At 39.5% G+C, this 16,352-nt stretch overlaps 1 protein-coding gene across 8 annotated transcripts in view; it reads left to right on the plus strand.

Annotated features, from left to right (window-relative positions):
* Positions 1 to 16,030, plus strand: part of EDA2R (ectodysplasin A2 receptor) — a 47,208-nt gene extending 31,178 nt beyond the window's left edge. For 3 of the 8 annotated variants that reach the window (XM_087860414.1, XM_087860413.1, XM_087860415.1), the window contains 4 exons: positions 9,262 to 9,497; positions 10,054 to 10,139; positions 11,442 to 11,606; positions 14,675 to 16,030. In XM_087860414.1, the coding sequence (XP_087716540.1) occupies positions 9,262 to 9,497; positions 10,054 to 10,139; positions 11,442 to 11,606; positions 14,675 to 15,057 (870 nt within the window). In that variant the 3' untranslated portion in view covers positions 15,058 to 16,030. The remainder of the gene's footprint in view (positions 1 to 9,261; positions 9,498 to 10,053; positions 10,140 to 11,441; positions 11,607 to 14,674) is intronic. The other 5 variants (XM_045790481.2, XM_087860416.1, XM_087860417.1 and 2 more) reach the window with 2 other exon arrangements.
* Positions 16,031 to 16,352: the final 322 nt, after the last annotated feature.

A 16,352-nucleotide genomic window follows, 5' to 3' on the forward strand; every position in this document is an offset into this window, starting at 1 on the left:
ATTGTTAGATTTTCTTATTGGGCAGTCCCCTTTATTATGATATAGTGTCCTTCTTCATCTCCTCTTACATTCTTTGTTTTAAAATCTAGTTTATCTGATATAACTATTGCTACTCTGGCTTTTTTCTGATGTCCATTTGCATGATAATTGTTTATCCATCCCCTCATTTTCAATCTGCAGGTGTGTTTATGTCTAAAACAAGTCTTTTGTAGGCAGCATATATATGGGTCTTGTTATTTTTATCTATTCTGACACCCTATGTCTTTTAACAGAAACATTAAGTCATTTACATTCTGAGTAATTACTGATAGGTATGTGTTTAGAGTCATTGTATTACTTATCTTGTTGTTGTTTCTGGAGATTTCCTCTGTTCCTTTCCAGTCTTTGTCACTTTTGTTCTTTCCTTCCCACTCAAAGAGTCCCCTTTAATATTTCTTGCAGGGCTGTTTTAGTGGTCAGAAATTCCTTTAGTTTTAAATTGTTTGGGAACACATTTATCTCTGCTTCTGTTCTGAATGTTAGTTTGTAGTTTTTGTTTGTCTGGAAAACTCTGTATCGCTCCTTCTGTTCTAAATGATAGCCTTGCTGGATAGAGTATTCTTTTCTGCAGATTTTTCCCATTCAGCACATTGAATATATCATGCCACTCTCTCCTGGCTTGCAAAGTTTCTGTGGAGAGATCTGCTGCTAGCCTTATGGGTCTTCCTTGTAAATTAGGGACTTCTTTTGTCTTGATACTTTTAGCATTTTTTCATCATACTATATTTTGCAAATTTAATTACAATGTGTCTTGGTGTTGGCCTGCTTTTGTTGATTTTCATGGGCGTTCTCTGGGCCTGATGGATTTGTATGTCTGTTTCCTTCCCCAGATTAGGGAAGTTTTCAGCTCTAATTTCCTCAAATAAACCTTCTTCCCTCTTTTCTCCTTTTTTTTTCTGGGACTCCTATAATATGAATGTTTGTATGTTTGATGGAGTCACGGAGGTCCCTAAGTCTACATTTGTAATCCAAAATTTTTTTTCTCTTTTTTGTTCAGCTTCATTACTTTACATAATTTTATCTTCTATATCACATATATGTTCCTCTGCTTCTTCCATCCTTATGGTCATTATGTCCAGTGAGTTTCTTTTTTTTTTTTTTTAAAGATTTTATTTATTTATTCGACGAGATAGAGACAGCCAGCAAGAGAGGGAACACAAGCAGGGGGAGTGGGAGAGGAAGAAGCAGGCTCACAGCGGAGGAGCCTGATGCGGGGCTCGATCCCATAACACCGGGATCACGCCCTGAGCCGAAGGCAGATGCCCAACAACTGAGCCACCCAGGCGCCCCTGTCCAGTGAGTTTCTAATCTTGGTTATTGTATTTTTCACTTTGGCCTGATTTTTTTTTACCTCTTTAATCTCTGCATTAAATGTCTCCCTGACATCTTCCATGCTTTTCTCAAGCCCAGATAGTATCCTTATGATTGTTGCTTTAAATCAGACATAATACTTATATCTGTTTCAATTTGATCCCAGGCTGTGATGTTTTGTTCTTTCTTCTGGAATGAATTCCTCCATTTTGGCATTTTGTCTAGGTCTCTGTGTTCTTCTCTGTGTTAGGAAAGCTGCTATGTTTCCTGCTCCTGAGAGTAATGGCTTTATTAAGAAGAGGTCGTATAATGTCCAGAGCCTGCCACTCAGTAAGTGTCTCTGGTGTTGCTGTGTGCACTCTGCTGCTGTGTTTTGGTTGCTCTACCCCCTAGGTCAGTCATCTGCAGAGTTTCTCTGTGCCTACTGTGGGGAGTGTTTGGACCTTGGCCAGAGTGTGGTGAGTTTTAACTAGGTGTGCTCTGGTCTGCTTCTTAAAATAGATCTGATGATATTTCCACTAGAACTGAAGCTTTGCAGAACTCTGGTTAGTAGACATGGTGCCTGTGGTGGTTTGTTCTGGTCTTCTGGGAGAGGGGCCCTCTGTGCTGGTTGTTAGGCACACTTGCCCAAGAAAAGCAGTAGAAGCAGAGGACAGGGGCACAGAACTTGGTGTAAGCAGGTTAGGCACCCACTGTTGGCCCCATACTGTTTACTGAAATTGGTTTATGATGAGGGGTGGGGGAAAGAAATGGCACCAGTCAGCTCCTTTGTCTCTGGAGAGGGAAGTCTGTGTTTGCAGCTATTAGGGAACCACTTTCAGAGGAGCAAATAACTTCCCCCTATTTATCACAAGCATTTTTTAGATTGCTGACTTCATACTGTCTCTGGCTCACTTGCCTGCCTGGAGTAGAGCAGCGTACCTTGGGCTGTACCCTACCTAGGCCTGCTGACTTTTAAAATTCCACACCAGTGTGGGGACCTGAACCCGTCCTCTGGAAAGGTTCTTGCCCTGCTGGGACTGATGCAGGTTTGACCCAGAAGGGCAGCCACAACAGAGTGCAGAGGTGTGGCTTTGGAGCAAGCCTGCCAGATAGCTAGTGTCTGGGTTAGCTGCCCTGGGCAGGTGTCTCTGCACCTATGCTGAGGGGAGGGGAGGGAAATGGTGCCTGCTGTTTCTTTTGTCCCCAGAGAGGCAATGCTACCTCTCACAGATGTGATTCAAAAAGTATGAACAGTCTCTTCCCATGCCCTTTAGGTAATCCTGAGATCACACAGTCTGCCCCCGGGGTTGTTTTCTTGCCTCTAGCCCAAGAGTAGGGCAGCGTCCGCAGGTTTCCATCCCATCAATTCTGGGAACCTCTAAAACTCCAGTCTTTGAGCCCCACTGGTTACAAAAACTCATGAAATTCAGCACCTCTTTTTCCCTGCCAAATGCTTTGGGGAAGTGTTTACCTTTTGTTTATCCCTAAGCACTCCACTCTCTCTTACCTTTATCTGTGACCAGGGCTCCCTCCCCTCCACAGCACCCAAGAGCCATTTATCCCCCAAGCCATGTCTCTGCACTTCCTACCTTCCTCAAAGTGGCCTCTTCCCTCCCTGTATTTGTGCAGATTGTTCTATCACTCCTCAGGTAGTATTCGAGGGATGAGGCAAACCACCATCTGCAAACACTTCTGTCTCTTATTCATTTTAGATTACTTTTTTAACTTAAAATTTTAGGGATTTTTGTTAATTTAATTTTGCTCTATAATTATGTGAAAATACATTATTCCAAAGTTAAATGTATAAGGTTTATCGTTCTATTGTTTTAAGGTTTATCGTTTTATTGTTTATTTCTGTAATATAAGCAAAACTGTGTGTGTTTATATATGTATGTGAACTGTTACCAAACTTACATAACCCACCTTTTAGATAAATGGTATCATGCTTTTCACTACCTTCAAGTTTTTCAACTGAAAATATGTTTAGAAGATCATCTATTCCATTATATACAGATAGTCTGCATTCTTTTATACCTGCAAATTACTCGCTGTATATGTTTTACAGTTTATGCAACAAGTCTCCTCTTGATGGACAGTTCTGCTATTAAATACAGTGCTATGAGTAGAATTATGGAATTATACACACACTTTTGTGTATTTTTGCAATTGTACCTATGTTATAGATTTCTAAATGTACAATTTTTGGGTTGAGGAGTAAAGGCTTATGCAATTTTGTTAGGTATTGCCAAATTCCCCTATCGAGAGGCTGTGCCATTTTCTTTTTCTTTCTTTTTTTTAAGATTATAAAGGATTTTATTACATTTGGCTCATATTTGTGTTTCCCATAATGTGATTTTTATCATATGGTCAGTTTGTAATCCACCATACACCCCAGTACCTCTCCTTTTTTTTTTTCTATGTTCAGTTAGCCAGCATCTATCACCACCAACTATATGCCTGTTTCCCTACAGCTTTAGCAACAATGTCATCAAACATTTTAGATTTTTGGTCAATCTAGATTATAAGTAAAAAAAAAAAGTACTGCAAAATACTTTTATTTTTTAATTTTAAACATTTTATTGAATTATTATTGGCATGCTATCATTTATCCTATTAGTTTCAACTGTAAATAATAGTGATTGCATATATCTATATATTATGAATTGATCCCCACAAAGTCCACTTATCATCTGTTACCATAAAAAGTTATTACAATAGTATTGACTATAGTTCCAATTACATACATCACCATAACTTGCTTATTTTATAACTGGAAGTTTGTACCACTTAATCGGCTTTACCTACTTACCCCACCCCAACCCCTCCCCTTCTAGTAACCAACAGTTTGTTTCCTGTATCTATGAGTCTGTTTCCATTTTATTTTGTTTACTTGTTTTGTTTTGTTTTAGATTCCACAAAAAAATGAAATTATTGGTTTTCTCTGTCTGATTTATTTCACTTAGCATTATACCCTCTAGGTCCATCCAAGTTGTTGCAAATGGTAAGATTTCATTATTGTTTATGGCTAATATTCCATACACACAGTATCTTCTTTATCCTTTCATCTATAGATGGACACATAGTTTGCCTCCATAAGCCACATAGCTTGGCAAATGTGAATAATGTTGCAACAAACATGGGGGGGTGCATATGTCTCTTTATATTGAGGTATTTGTTTTCTTCAGATAACCACACAGAAGTGGAACTGTTGGATTGTATGGTATTTCTATCAATGCCTTTTTGAGGAAATTCCATACTGTTTCCTTTCCTTTCGTTTTTTCTTTTTTTTTTAAGATTTTATTCATTTATTTGACAGAGAGAAACAGCCAGTGAGAGAGGGAACACAAGCAGGAGGAGTGGGAGAGGAAGAAGCAGGGTCCCAGCAGAGGAGCCTAATGTGGGGCTCGATCCCAGAACGCTGGGATCATGCCCTGAGCCGAAGGCAGATGCCTAATGACTGAGCCACCCAGGTGCCCCTTGTTATTGTTTTTTATCCAGTCTGCCAATATCTGCCTTTAGAGCATTTAAAACACTGACATTAAGAGAAATACCAGAAAAAAAGTAATAATGATAAGAGAGTACTTTTTACATTGTTATTTGTCTTACGTATATTTTATACCATTTTTCCCTCATTTCCTACATTATTACCTTTTTTGCTAGTTGACTTTTTTTGCAGTAAGATGTTTTATTAATTCCCTTTTCATTTCTTTTGTGTATGTTTTTAGATATTTTCTTTTTAGTTACCATGCAGATTCCCTTTAACATCCTAAATTTTAACAATGTAGTTTGAATTGATACCAAGTATCAATAGCATACACAAACTCTGATTTATACAGCTTTGTCTCACCTCCCTTTATGTTATTATTGTCAATTTTGTTATTAATTATGTGCCCAATATCATAGATTTATAATTATTATTTTTTTCTTTTAAATCATATAGGAAATAAAAGGTGGAGTGAAAAACTAAAAATGCAATAATGATGCCTTTTATATTTGTTCATGCATTTACCTTTACCAGAGATATTTATCTCCCTGTGTGGCTTTGAGTTACTATCCAGCATCCTTTAATTTTAACCTCAAGAATTCCCATTAGCATTTCTTGTAGAACAGATCTGGTAATATTAAACTGCCTCTGCTTTTGTTTATCTAAAAATGTTTTAATTTCTCCTTCATTTTTAACGAATTTGTTTCCTGGCTAAAGAATAATTTGATAACAGTCTATTTCTTTTGACACTTACATGGCTCATCTTATTGCCACCAGCCTCCATATTTTTTGAGAAAAAGTATGATCCCTTGTACTTAACAAATTGTTTATCTATTGTTAACATCAAGATTTTTTGTCTTCGGCTCTGTACATCTTATTTGTGATATGTCTTATTATGGGTCTCTAAATTTTTCCTACTTTAAGTTCATTGAGCATTATGGATGTGTTTATTAATGTCTTTCATCAAATTTGGTAAATTTTTAGCCATTATTTCTTCAAATATTGTTTCTGCTTTTTTATTTCTCTCTTTTCTTTCTGGGAATCCCAATTGTTTTTTAGTCTATTTGATGGTGTCTCTTAGGTTTTGTTTATTCTCTTCATTCCTTTTTTATTTCTGTTTCTTAGACTTGATAATTTCAGCTGTCCTCAAGTTTGCTCATTCATTTTTCTACCTGCTGAGAGCTGCTATTCAACTTTTATAGTGAATTTTTTCATTCCAGTTAGTTTACTTTTCAGATCCAGAATTTCTGTTTGGTTTCTTTCTATAACTTTGATATTACCATTTTGTTCATACACTTATTTCTGATTTCTTTAGTTCATGTTTTTCTTTGAATATATTTAAGATATTAGTCTTCTAGTCTTTGTCTAATAAGTCCAATATCTGGACTTACTCAGAAACACTTTCCATCAATTTTATTTGTTTCTTTAAATGAGCCGTACATTCCTGTTTCTTTATATGATTTGTCACTTTTTTTGTTCAAAACTAATCATTTTTTATTATAATGTGGCATTAATCGGGTTTTTTTTCTTCCTCACATTTAGCTTTCTTAAAAAATTGTATTTATTGAAGGCTTTATTAGTTCATTTATTTAGGTGTTTTTCCAAACTCCTTTTTCAAACACTGTATTCTTTTCCATATGTGGTCATGGTCACTTAGTCTGTGTTCATTTAGGTCATGGTTAGCTAATATTTTTATTTATTTATTTATTTATTTATTTATTTATTTATTTGAGAGGGAGAGCATGCAAGGGGGAGGGGCAGAAGGAGAGGGAGAAGCAGACTCCCTGCTGAACATGGCTCCCTATGTGGGGCTGGATCCCAGGATCCTGAGATCATGACCTAAGCCGAAGGCAGACACTTAACCTACTGAGCCACCCAGGGGCCCCACTAATATTTTGATAGAGATTTCCTTGAGTGCCAGAAGTTAAAAAGAAAATAAACAAAAATGGACCTTTCCCAGTCTTTGCAGATTAGGTCTGTGCTAAAGCACTCCTTCAACATTTAGCCAAACTTGCACTCAGCCTATGGATTAGCCCAATGTGTAAGCTTTGGGTCTTTTCCTTTTATAAGCATGTTTCTTGCCCTAGGAATGCATGTGCCTTTTTAAATTCCCCCGTATATATGGGTGCTTCCGAATGTTTTCATTTCCCAACACATTTGTGTCATTTTTTCTAACTTTTCCAAGTTTAGGAAGTATATTGTAGGAGAAGAAAGGGATAAAGAAAGGGGGGATAATCAGAAGGGGGAAGGAAGCATGAGAGACTACGGACTCTGAAAAAACAAACTGAGGGCTTCAGAGGGGAGGGGGTGGGGGAATGGGATAGGCTGGTGATGGGTAGTAAGGAGGGCACGTATTGCATGGTGCACTGGGTGTTATATGCAACTAATGAATCATCGAACATTACATCAAAAACCAGGGATGTACTGTATGGTGAATAACATAATATAAAAAAAATATTTGGGGAAAAAAAAAGAAGTATATTGTGTTTCTTTCTTCATAATTTCTTGCCCCAGGTATCTGTGGTTTGTTAGTTTGCTTTGCAACATTTATAAAAAATAAATGCCTACCCTTTTCCAGTCTGAATTCTGAATTGAGTGAAACAGAGGTGAACACTTTGTACCAGTCTTTCAGGTAGCCAACAAACAGGTTAGAACCATCATACACAATAATTTGTGAATAAGTTTTGCTCAATTCACTCTAGAACGAGGGATGAAGGCCTCCCACTAAGAGCACAGGCTGCTGCCACTTTAAGATTGCCTTCACTTTAGAACTGGTGCTGTTCAGGAGAGGGGTGCAGTAAAACCAAGCAAAAATGGCATAAAGCTTTCCTTTCATTTTCAAGTTGTCTTCTTCTTGCTTCAGCATTCGCTTAATTGCTGTAAACCTTTGTTTCCCAGAGTTCTGACAACTTTGATTCTGACAACTTCTGCATACTTTTCTCTTTTTAAAATATTTATTTGAGAGGGAGAGAGAGAGAACACACAGGCAAGGGGAGGGGCAGAGGGAGAGGGAGAAAAATCCTCAAGGAGACACCCTGATGAGAATGGAGCCGGATGTGGAGTTCAGTCCTAGGACCCTGAGATCATGACCTGAACTGAAATCAAGAGCTGGATGCTCAACCAACTGAGCTACCCAGGTGCCCCTCTGCATGCTTTTCTATGTTACTATGAGGAAATGAGAGCTTGGAGCTGCCACCTCCTTCATTTTCTTGATGTCCTGTCATTTTTAATATACTGATTTCAGCATTTCTCTCGGTGTTCCTGTGCCAGAAAATCACAGTATAAATAAAGTTAAGGCAGTTTTAAATATAAAATAAGTATAAAGGGGGGGAAAAGGCAGTTTTCTTGGGGCCAGGCCTGAGAGAGCCATACATCATTTTGTCCATGTTCCATTAGCTAGAAATTAGGCACATGGACCCACCTAACTACAATGGGGTTAGGAAATGTTGGCTAGTGGTATTCTCAGGAAGAAAGGAGACTTAGTTTGGCAAACAACCAGCCAACTTCTGCCACAGCTAGCAAATGGTTAATATCTCTTGATAACTAGAGTTGTATTTTGAGAAAGAGCTATGATATATCAGGCAGTTGCCTTGTACCTAAGTTAGAATGTCAGAACTGGAAGAATATTTAGAGACTATCTACTTCAGCCTCTTCAGATGTTGGGGCTTCTGATGCTCAGAAGTGGAGAGGGGCTGGCTAGAGTCACACTAAGTCAATATTAGACCTGAGACAAGAACCAGCTGGATCACTCAGCAATCCTCTATATCATTGGCATTCAAACTTTTTTTTTTTACCATTTCCAAGAGTAAAGAATACATATTTTATCACAATCTAATACATACTTGCATATATTTTATCGGTAAAGTTTTACCATACAATATTGAGGTATTGGTAGTGATATAGCTATTTGTCAAATATTTCCACCTTCCCGACTTCTAAAACATTGCAGAATTTCATTTTCTTTTACTTGTGTAGTTACTAATAATCAGATGATATGTGTGGTCAAAGACATGTGAACAAAGTGAAATAGATCATTTCTGGAAGAAAATAAGAGCCAGTGGCAATTCACAATGTTCTCTTTTCCCTGATGCTCCAATCATGGCAACACAAAGATAAAGCCTCAGTCACCTTGTGTAGCCCAGTGAGAATAATGTAAAGCATAGCTCCTACTAGATCTCTGGTAGGCAAATAGTGTGAGTGAGAAATAAACTTGTGTTCTTTTAAGACACTGAGATTTGGAATTTGCTTTTTGCCATAGCATAACCTAGCCTATGCTGACTGATACTTAGCATTAGTATATGCCCTCTGATATTTTATATAATTATTTTTTCTTTTTCAATTTCAATGCTGATCTCAAACTAGTAAATTGACTTTATGATTCATAAATGTGTTACAACTTGTGGTTTGTAAAGCACTACCATATATGATGTCTATTTGTTCCATAGGTGATCCTCTCTCCAAATATCTGTAGAGCAATGTTGGTGATTCCCATCTCTCTGCAGGATTGTGGTTATGGAGAAGGTGGAGATGCATACTGCACAGCCTGCCCTCCCCGCAGATTCAAAAGCAGCTGGGGCCACCATAGATGTCAGACTTGCATCACCTGTGCTGTCATCAATCGTATCCAGAAGGCCAACTGCACAGCTACGTCTAATGCTGTCTGTGGGGACTGTCTGCCTAGGTGAGCCTGCTGTGTGAGACCAAGCTTTTCGGGACCTTTTATATTCCTTGGAGGTCTTTTTCATCCTTACTTCTCAGAGTCTAGTTGAAGTATTCTAACTGTCCATATCATGATGAGCTTAAGCTCCCATGGAGAGAAGCAGTGTCTTCCCACGATCCCCCTACAAAGTGCCTAGCACATGGTCAGCCACAGATGAATACTTAACAACTTTTTTTTTATCATGCTGGCATGCTTGAGCCAAGGCCCAAGATTCAAGGTAAATCTCACTGTAGACATAAAAGAGATATGAAGCAGTTGATTTCAAAGCAGTGCTCCCCTCTCTTATAAGACTAATTCCCCTTTTAGCTATCAGGTGTGGTGAATGCGGGAAGAGGTGGAGCATATGGGACTCTGATTCAGAATCAGACATAGAGGCAGATCATTCATGAGTATTGGGGATGGGTGCTGGCTTCCAGGAGGGCACGACTTTTAGAAGTTGCTTATGGTCTCAGTAAGGACCAGCCCACGTGCTTTGCTTATTTTATTATCTTGCCATTCCTTATTGCTCTGACCATAGGTTCTACCGAAAGACACGCATTGGAGGACTGCAGGACCAAGAGTGCATCCCATGCACAAAGCAGACACCCACCTCTGAGGTTCAGTGTGTGTATCCAGTTCTCTTTTCCTGTTTTCCTCCAACCCATTGAGTGGTAGCAAGACAGGGACAGTGTAGTAAACACTTCCCCTACCACCTTTACTCCTTCCTGTAGAGCAGATTGACAAGGGAAAAGGTTAGATTTGAATTTTTGTTTCACAATACATTATCTGCATAACCCTCTTTACATCATCTGAAAAGAATGTAAGTCATGATAATCACCATTCTTCATACTTTATGGGATGCCTAAGTATAATTAATTTATAGATTTAGAAAACACTTTATAAATTATAATATTTGTATACTTGTAGATGATAATGATGATATTATCAGGTTTAAGGGAGTCTCTATTGCTTAGGAATAGTAAAAGCCTGAGTAGACTAAAATCTAGTCTACTCCCATAACACTATCCATTTTTTCTATTATTTTTATCTATTTACCATATATATGTACACTCACACTCTTTAAATTATTGGTATTTTTATATTATGAAATATTTCAAATATGTAGAAATATTTAAAATGAAGAAAAATATAAAAGTGGTTAGTTGCAGGCACCCAGGTGGCTCAGTCGGTTAAACATCTGCCTTTGGCTCAGGTCATGATCCCGGGGTCCTGGGATCGAGTCTTAAGTCAGGCTCCCTGCTTAGCAGGGAGTCTGCTTCTCCCTCTGCCCCTACCCCCTGCTCATGCTCTCTCTCTCTCTCAAAAATAAATAAATAAAATCTTTAAAAAAAGTTTAGTTGCACAACATCCAAAATTAATAAATTTTAACATTTTGCATATTTGCTTCAGGTTTTCTTAAAAAGAACAAAGATTCCACAGGTCTAATAGAATTCCTTTTTTTCTAAAGATTCTATATAATCTTTACTTCAAGCTATATACTCACTTGTCCCAATTTGCTTTTTCCCTACTGGATCATTTATATTGATCCATATGGGTCTTTTATTTTAAGTTATATGATAATATTATATCATTACATGATTTATTTATCCTGTACCCTACTGATATACATTTTAGTTTGTTTCCAGTTTTCTAGGTTATATAACTAGATGTGACATGGAAAGACCATAAAATATGTATATCTTTGAATAACTGTTTTAACTGATATCATACCAACTGATACCATACCAACCTCCATTTCATTCTTTATATTTTTCCCTGCTCTACAAAGAATTAAAACCAGCTTAGCAGCCCTAACTGGAGAAGTTCCTAAGGAGAGGACAATGGCCTAAGGAAGTCCAGTCCCAGTATTAAGGTGACTATTGACTGCCCACAGTGACTGACTTCCCCCAATTTCTTGTCTCACAGGTGCCTTCCAGTTGAGCTTTGTGAAGGCAGATGTACCCACAGTGCCCCCTCAGGAGGCCACGCTTGTTGCACTGATGAGCAGTCTGCTCGTGGTGTTTACCCTGGCCTTCCTGGGGCTCTTCTTCCTCTACTGCAAGCAGTTCTTCAACAGACATTGCCAGCGTGGTAAGGGTAGCTGCTTCACGTATTACATGAATCAGGATCAAGGCTCTAATTAGCAGAAGAGAGGAATTTTCTGGGGTTCAGAGTTTTCTGGGCTTTCCCTACAGTGCTGAAAAACCTCAGGGGTGGACTATCTGTGGGTGGCAATAGAAAGCATGGGGCTTCAGAGGCAACTGAGGCCAACCCTGCAAGTTTATGGAATCTGATTCATTACGGTACAGGGGTTCATAAAGGAACACAACATCATGAGAAAACCCTGGGGATGGAATCTGGATACCTAGGTTCTAAATCAACCTATACATTACTATGCAACTTTAGATAAGTCATCCAGCTTCTTTGGGCCTCTTTATCCCTAATCTTGAAAATGAGAATTGACATTGGATTAGTTGGTTTCTAAGTTCTTTTCTAATCTTCATTTCTACTTATATAGATTCTGGAGCTTGTCAGGAATGGAGGATGAATGGCTGGTTTTGAGATATGACTGTAATAAAAGTGGATGAGGTCTTGGGCAACTGTTATCAGTATAGTAATATCCCACATGTGAGTAACTGAGAGCCCAGTTTCCAGAGGAGCTGGTGGACCCAGATATTTTTTTCCCAGAGAATGCTGACACTTAAAGAGGTCTGGCTCAGCCCATAGGAGATTGCCATGGAAATTGCAGATGGAAGGTCATATTTAATATCAGGAGTACCATTGTGATCTGTTCTCAGCACAACTCTAGCCATTAGCCAAAAATGTGGGACAGAAAGTCCAGGTCACTGAAGGCAAAGATGGGAGATGGGATGATGGGCTGGCCAGGAATAGGCAAGGGGTTAGAAGACAAGCCCAGAGTACTAAGGTTCAGTGCAGCTTTAGTGTCATTGAGAGAACTGAGAACTATGCAATGACATCTAAACAGGAATCCAGGCTAGTGAATAGAGCTTATTTAGTAAGAAAGGGGGAGGATAAAGTTTCTTAGATACACTGGTGCTCAGATCTTCCTCAGCCCACTGGACACTGGGCCCAAAACAATATCAGTTTTTTAACTTCTATGTAGAAAGATCTCTTTTATATAGACCTCCTTGGGTAAGTTTGGCTTTAGGACATGCCAGATAATCTATAAAAGGCCTAGCATGTAGGTTTGGCTTAAGCAGTGGTGACTCTAGCATTTCATGGGCTGCAGGGACACAAAGGGAACACTGTTACCCTTTATGAACCCTCTTAAGCTCTGCTTCTTTCTCCTCTACTATTTGGTGGATCCTGGAACATTGTGGTTCAGGGTGGACGATCTTGTTTCTGACTTTGGAGCCAGTTTTTCAAACAAGAGAGCTGTTGCCCAGTCATGGGGCATGGGCATGGAACATGGGCAATGATGCATTTAGGCTCCAGAGCTCAGAAAGATGAAGATGAGGCAACGTCTGAGAGTTGCCTGTTTCCCTCCTCTTAACTCAGGAAAGGAGAAATGGGTAACCCTTCTCTGCTTCTCCCCTGTCCTCAAGATAATAATGAAGTACCCTTCTCTGGGGATGTGAGGGCATGTAGTTCTTTCAGAGTCTCCATAGGAGAAAGAGGAAAAGACTTTTTTTTTTTCATTTGGAGAGGGTGTTTATCAGGAGTCATTGACTAACATGCATACTGGAGTCATATAGGGAAAATCAATGTGTGAATTACATCCAGTATATGATGTAATAGAAAGGAGTAGGGACTAGAGTAAACTAAAGAGTTAGTTCATCTCTTGTCCAAAGGGGAATTTGCTACTCAGCTCCAGGTGGTTCATTTTTTCTTTTTCTCCTTCCTTCCTTCCTTCCTTCTTTCCTTCCTTCCTTCCTTCCTTCCTTCCTTCCTTCCTTCCTTCCCTCCTTCCCTTCCCTTCCCTTCCCTTCCCTTCCCTTCCCTTCCCTTCCCTTCCCTTCCCTTTCCTTTCCTTTCCTTTCCTTTCCTTTCCTTTCCTTTCCTTTCTTCTTTCTCTTTATTTTACCATGGGGGAATAGTCAACATTTTAAGATCTTCTGAATTTTCAGAAGAATCCAGAAATCTGAATTTCTGTATGATAGTTTTAAGCTCTAATGATGAATTCTAATAATAAAATACATACATACATACATACATACATACGTATATACTGAATGAATGAATAAACAAACAAACCAACCACAATGCAGTGGGTCAAAAAATTACACATCCCATGGGCTCTCAGTTTATAACCTGATGCTGTATCAGACTTATGCATGAAGCATGTACTACTTTTCTATCACTGCCATAACAAATTACCACAAATTTAATGGCTTGAAACAACACCCATTTATTATCTCACCATTTTCATGGATCAGAAGCTTTGTAGGCTTAGCTGGATCCCTACTTAGAGTCTTACAAGGCCAAAATCAAGGGGTTCACAGGACTGTGTTCCTTTCTGGAAGCTGGAGGAGAGAATCCATCTCCTTGTTTGTTCAGGAAGATGGAAGAATTCAGTTACTTGAAGTTATAGGGATGAGGTCCCATTTCCATGCTGCCTGTCAGTTGAGGGCCATTTTCAGTTTCTAGAGACTACCTGCATTCTTTGGCTTATGACCCCTTTTCATATTTCAAAACTAGTAATGATTGGTCAAGTCCTTTTCATGTCACATCTCTCTGATACTCTGACTCCTCTGCTTTTATTCTTCTGCTTGTAAGAGCGCATGTAATGACATTGGGGCCACCTGGGTGATACAAGATAATATCACTATTTTAAAGTCCATAATTTTAATTCCATCTGGAATGTTCCTCTTGCCATATGGCACAACATAACACACAGGCATAACACCAAGGGAGGAAGATCAAGAGAGAAGAGGGTCAAAATCCTGCTGCCCACAAAGTGTTTCTCTGGAGAAATTGACTCTTTTTCCTGATCCACCACTAGGTAGCCTCAATTTGATACCCCAGTGTAAGTGTGTTTCCCCATTGTATCACCTCAGCCTGGTGCTAGGTACTTTGATCTCCAGCGAGGGGAAGGGGAGCAGTACTTCCCAGACCCTTGCCCTTCTTGTACTCAGGACCAGGTGCTCCACTGAGAGGAGCACCTGCCTTTGGGTGACCCAGTGGCTTTCTGCTTCAAGTTGCAGGAGGTTCGCTGAAGTTTGAGGCTGATGAGGCAGCAGAAGAGGAATCTCTCTTCACCCTGCCACCTGGCCGGGAGACCAGTCCTGGGTCCCCACCGAGTGAAAGAATCTTTGAGACCCAGCCACTTAACCCCATCCTGGATGACGACTGCAGCTCAACTTGTGGCTTCCCCACACAGGAGTCATTTACCATGGCCTCCTGTGCCTCAGAGAGCCACTCCCACTGGGTCCACACCCCCATCGAATGCACAGAACTAGACCTGCAAAAGTTTTCCAGTTCAGCTTCCTGTACTAGAGCTGAGACCTTGAGGGGAGACACAGCTGAAAACTCTGAAGACAGACTGGAGTTCAATATGTCCTTTGAAGTCCCCAGCCCTTAACTCTAGTGAGGTGAGCTGGAAAGGTGGGACAGAAAGACCAGAAACTGAGGATCACCCTCCCAAGGAATTTTCCTCTGGAATACGTTGTTCAGTAGAGCTAGGGGTAGAGAAAGAGCAAGCTAGAAACACTGGAGGGGCAGCAGTGGCTATGCTAATCTTTGGAGTCTGTCAGCTAAAGATCACATTTCTGGGCTTACAGTTGTCAAGGAAGTAACCAGGTTGACATGATGCTGGTCTTTCTATCCTGGTCTTTTACAAGCTCTCTCAGGGCCTCACTGTCTTATAGTCATATTCAGTTATCTCTGCTCATGTGTACAAGCACCACGACACAATGGGAAAATCTGTAAGCCTTGCCATCTGGTAGCCCTATATTTGAAATCTACCTCTACTCCTTAATAACTATGTGAATCTTGTATAAATCCCTTTACCTCTCTTAGCCCCAGGTCCTTAAACTATAAAAAGTAGAGAGTACTACTCACCTCATAAGTTCTTGTGAGGGTTGAGTAAGAAATATATGTGCAAGCATCTTTTATAGTGTCTGATGCATTAAAAATGTTTAAATCATGTTAATTTTTCTTTCCTTTCCCAGCCCCAGTCCAATTTATACACCCCTCCATATTGACTACACTTGTCTGATCTTCATAACACCCCTTTGTGGTAAGCAGGTCAGAGTTTGTTAGCCTCATTTTATAGAGATAGTAACTGAGACAGAGAGGGAAAGTGATTTGCTCAAAGTCACAGAGCCAATCAGTGGTAGAATTAAGCTAGAGTCCAGTTTGGGGGCTCCATTCCAGAGTTTGTCTAACTTTATCAATGCAACTATTCCATAGCCGATGTTACTTTCTCAAAGGCTTAAGTAGCATGAGGCAATATGAGGCAGAAGAGAGGATAGATTCCACTTTTCAAATAACCAACTACCTTTTAAAACCCTTTTCCAACTATGGACTATGAGAAACAAACTGAGGGCTACAGAGGGGAGGGGGGTGGGGGAATGGGATAGACCGGTGATGGGTAGTAAGGAGGGCACATATTGCATGGTGCACTGGGTGTTATACACAACTAATGAATCATCGAGCCTTACATCGAAAACCGGGGATGTACTGTATGGTGACTAACATAATATAATAAAAAATCATTATTAATTAAAAAAAAAAAAAAAAAAAAAACCCTTTTCCATATTTCTGCAGCTAAGATATTGTCCAGGCCCTTTAATGACTCCCCCTTCCCTACGTCTACCCAAGAAAATGTGAACAACATGTAAGTGAAATCTAACACTGATATCAAACCAGTCAGCT

The sequence above is a fragment of the Ursus americanus genome, chromosome X, assembly GCF_024610735.1.
Source record: "Ursus americanus isolate L20-20 chromosome X, mUrsAme1.1.p, whole genome shotgun sequence".
NCBI lineage: Eukaryota > Metazoa > Chordata > Mammalia > Carnivora > Ursidae > Ursus > Ursus americanus.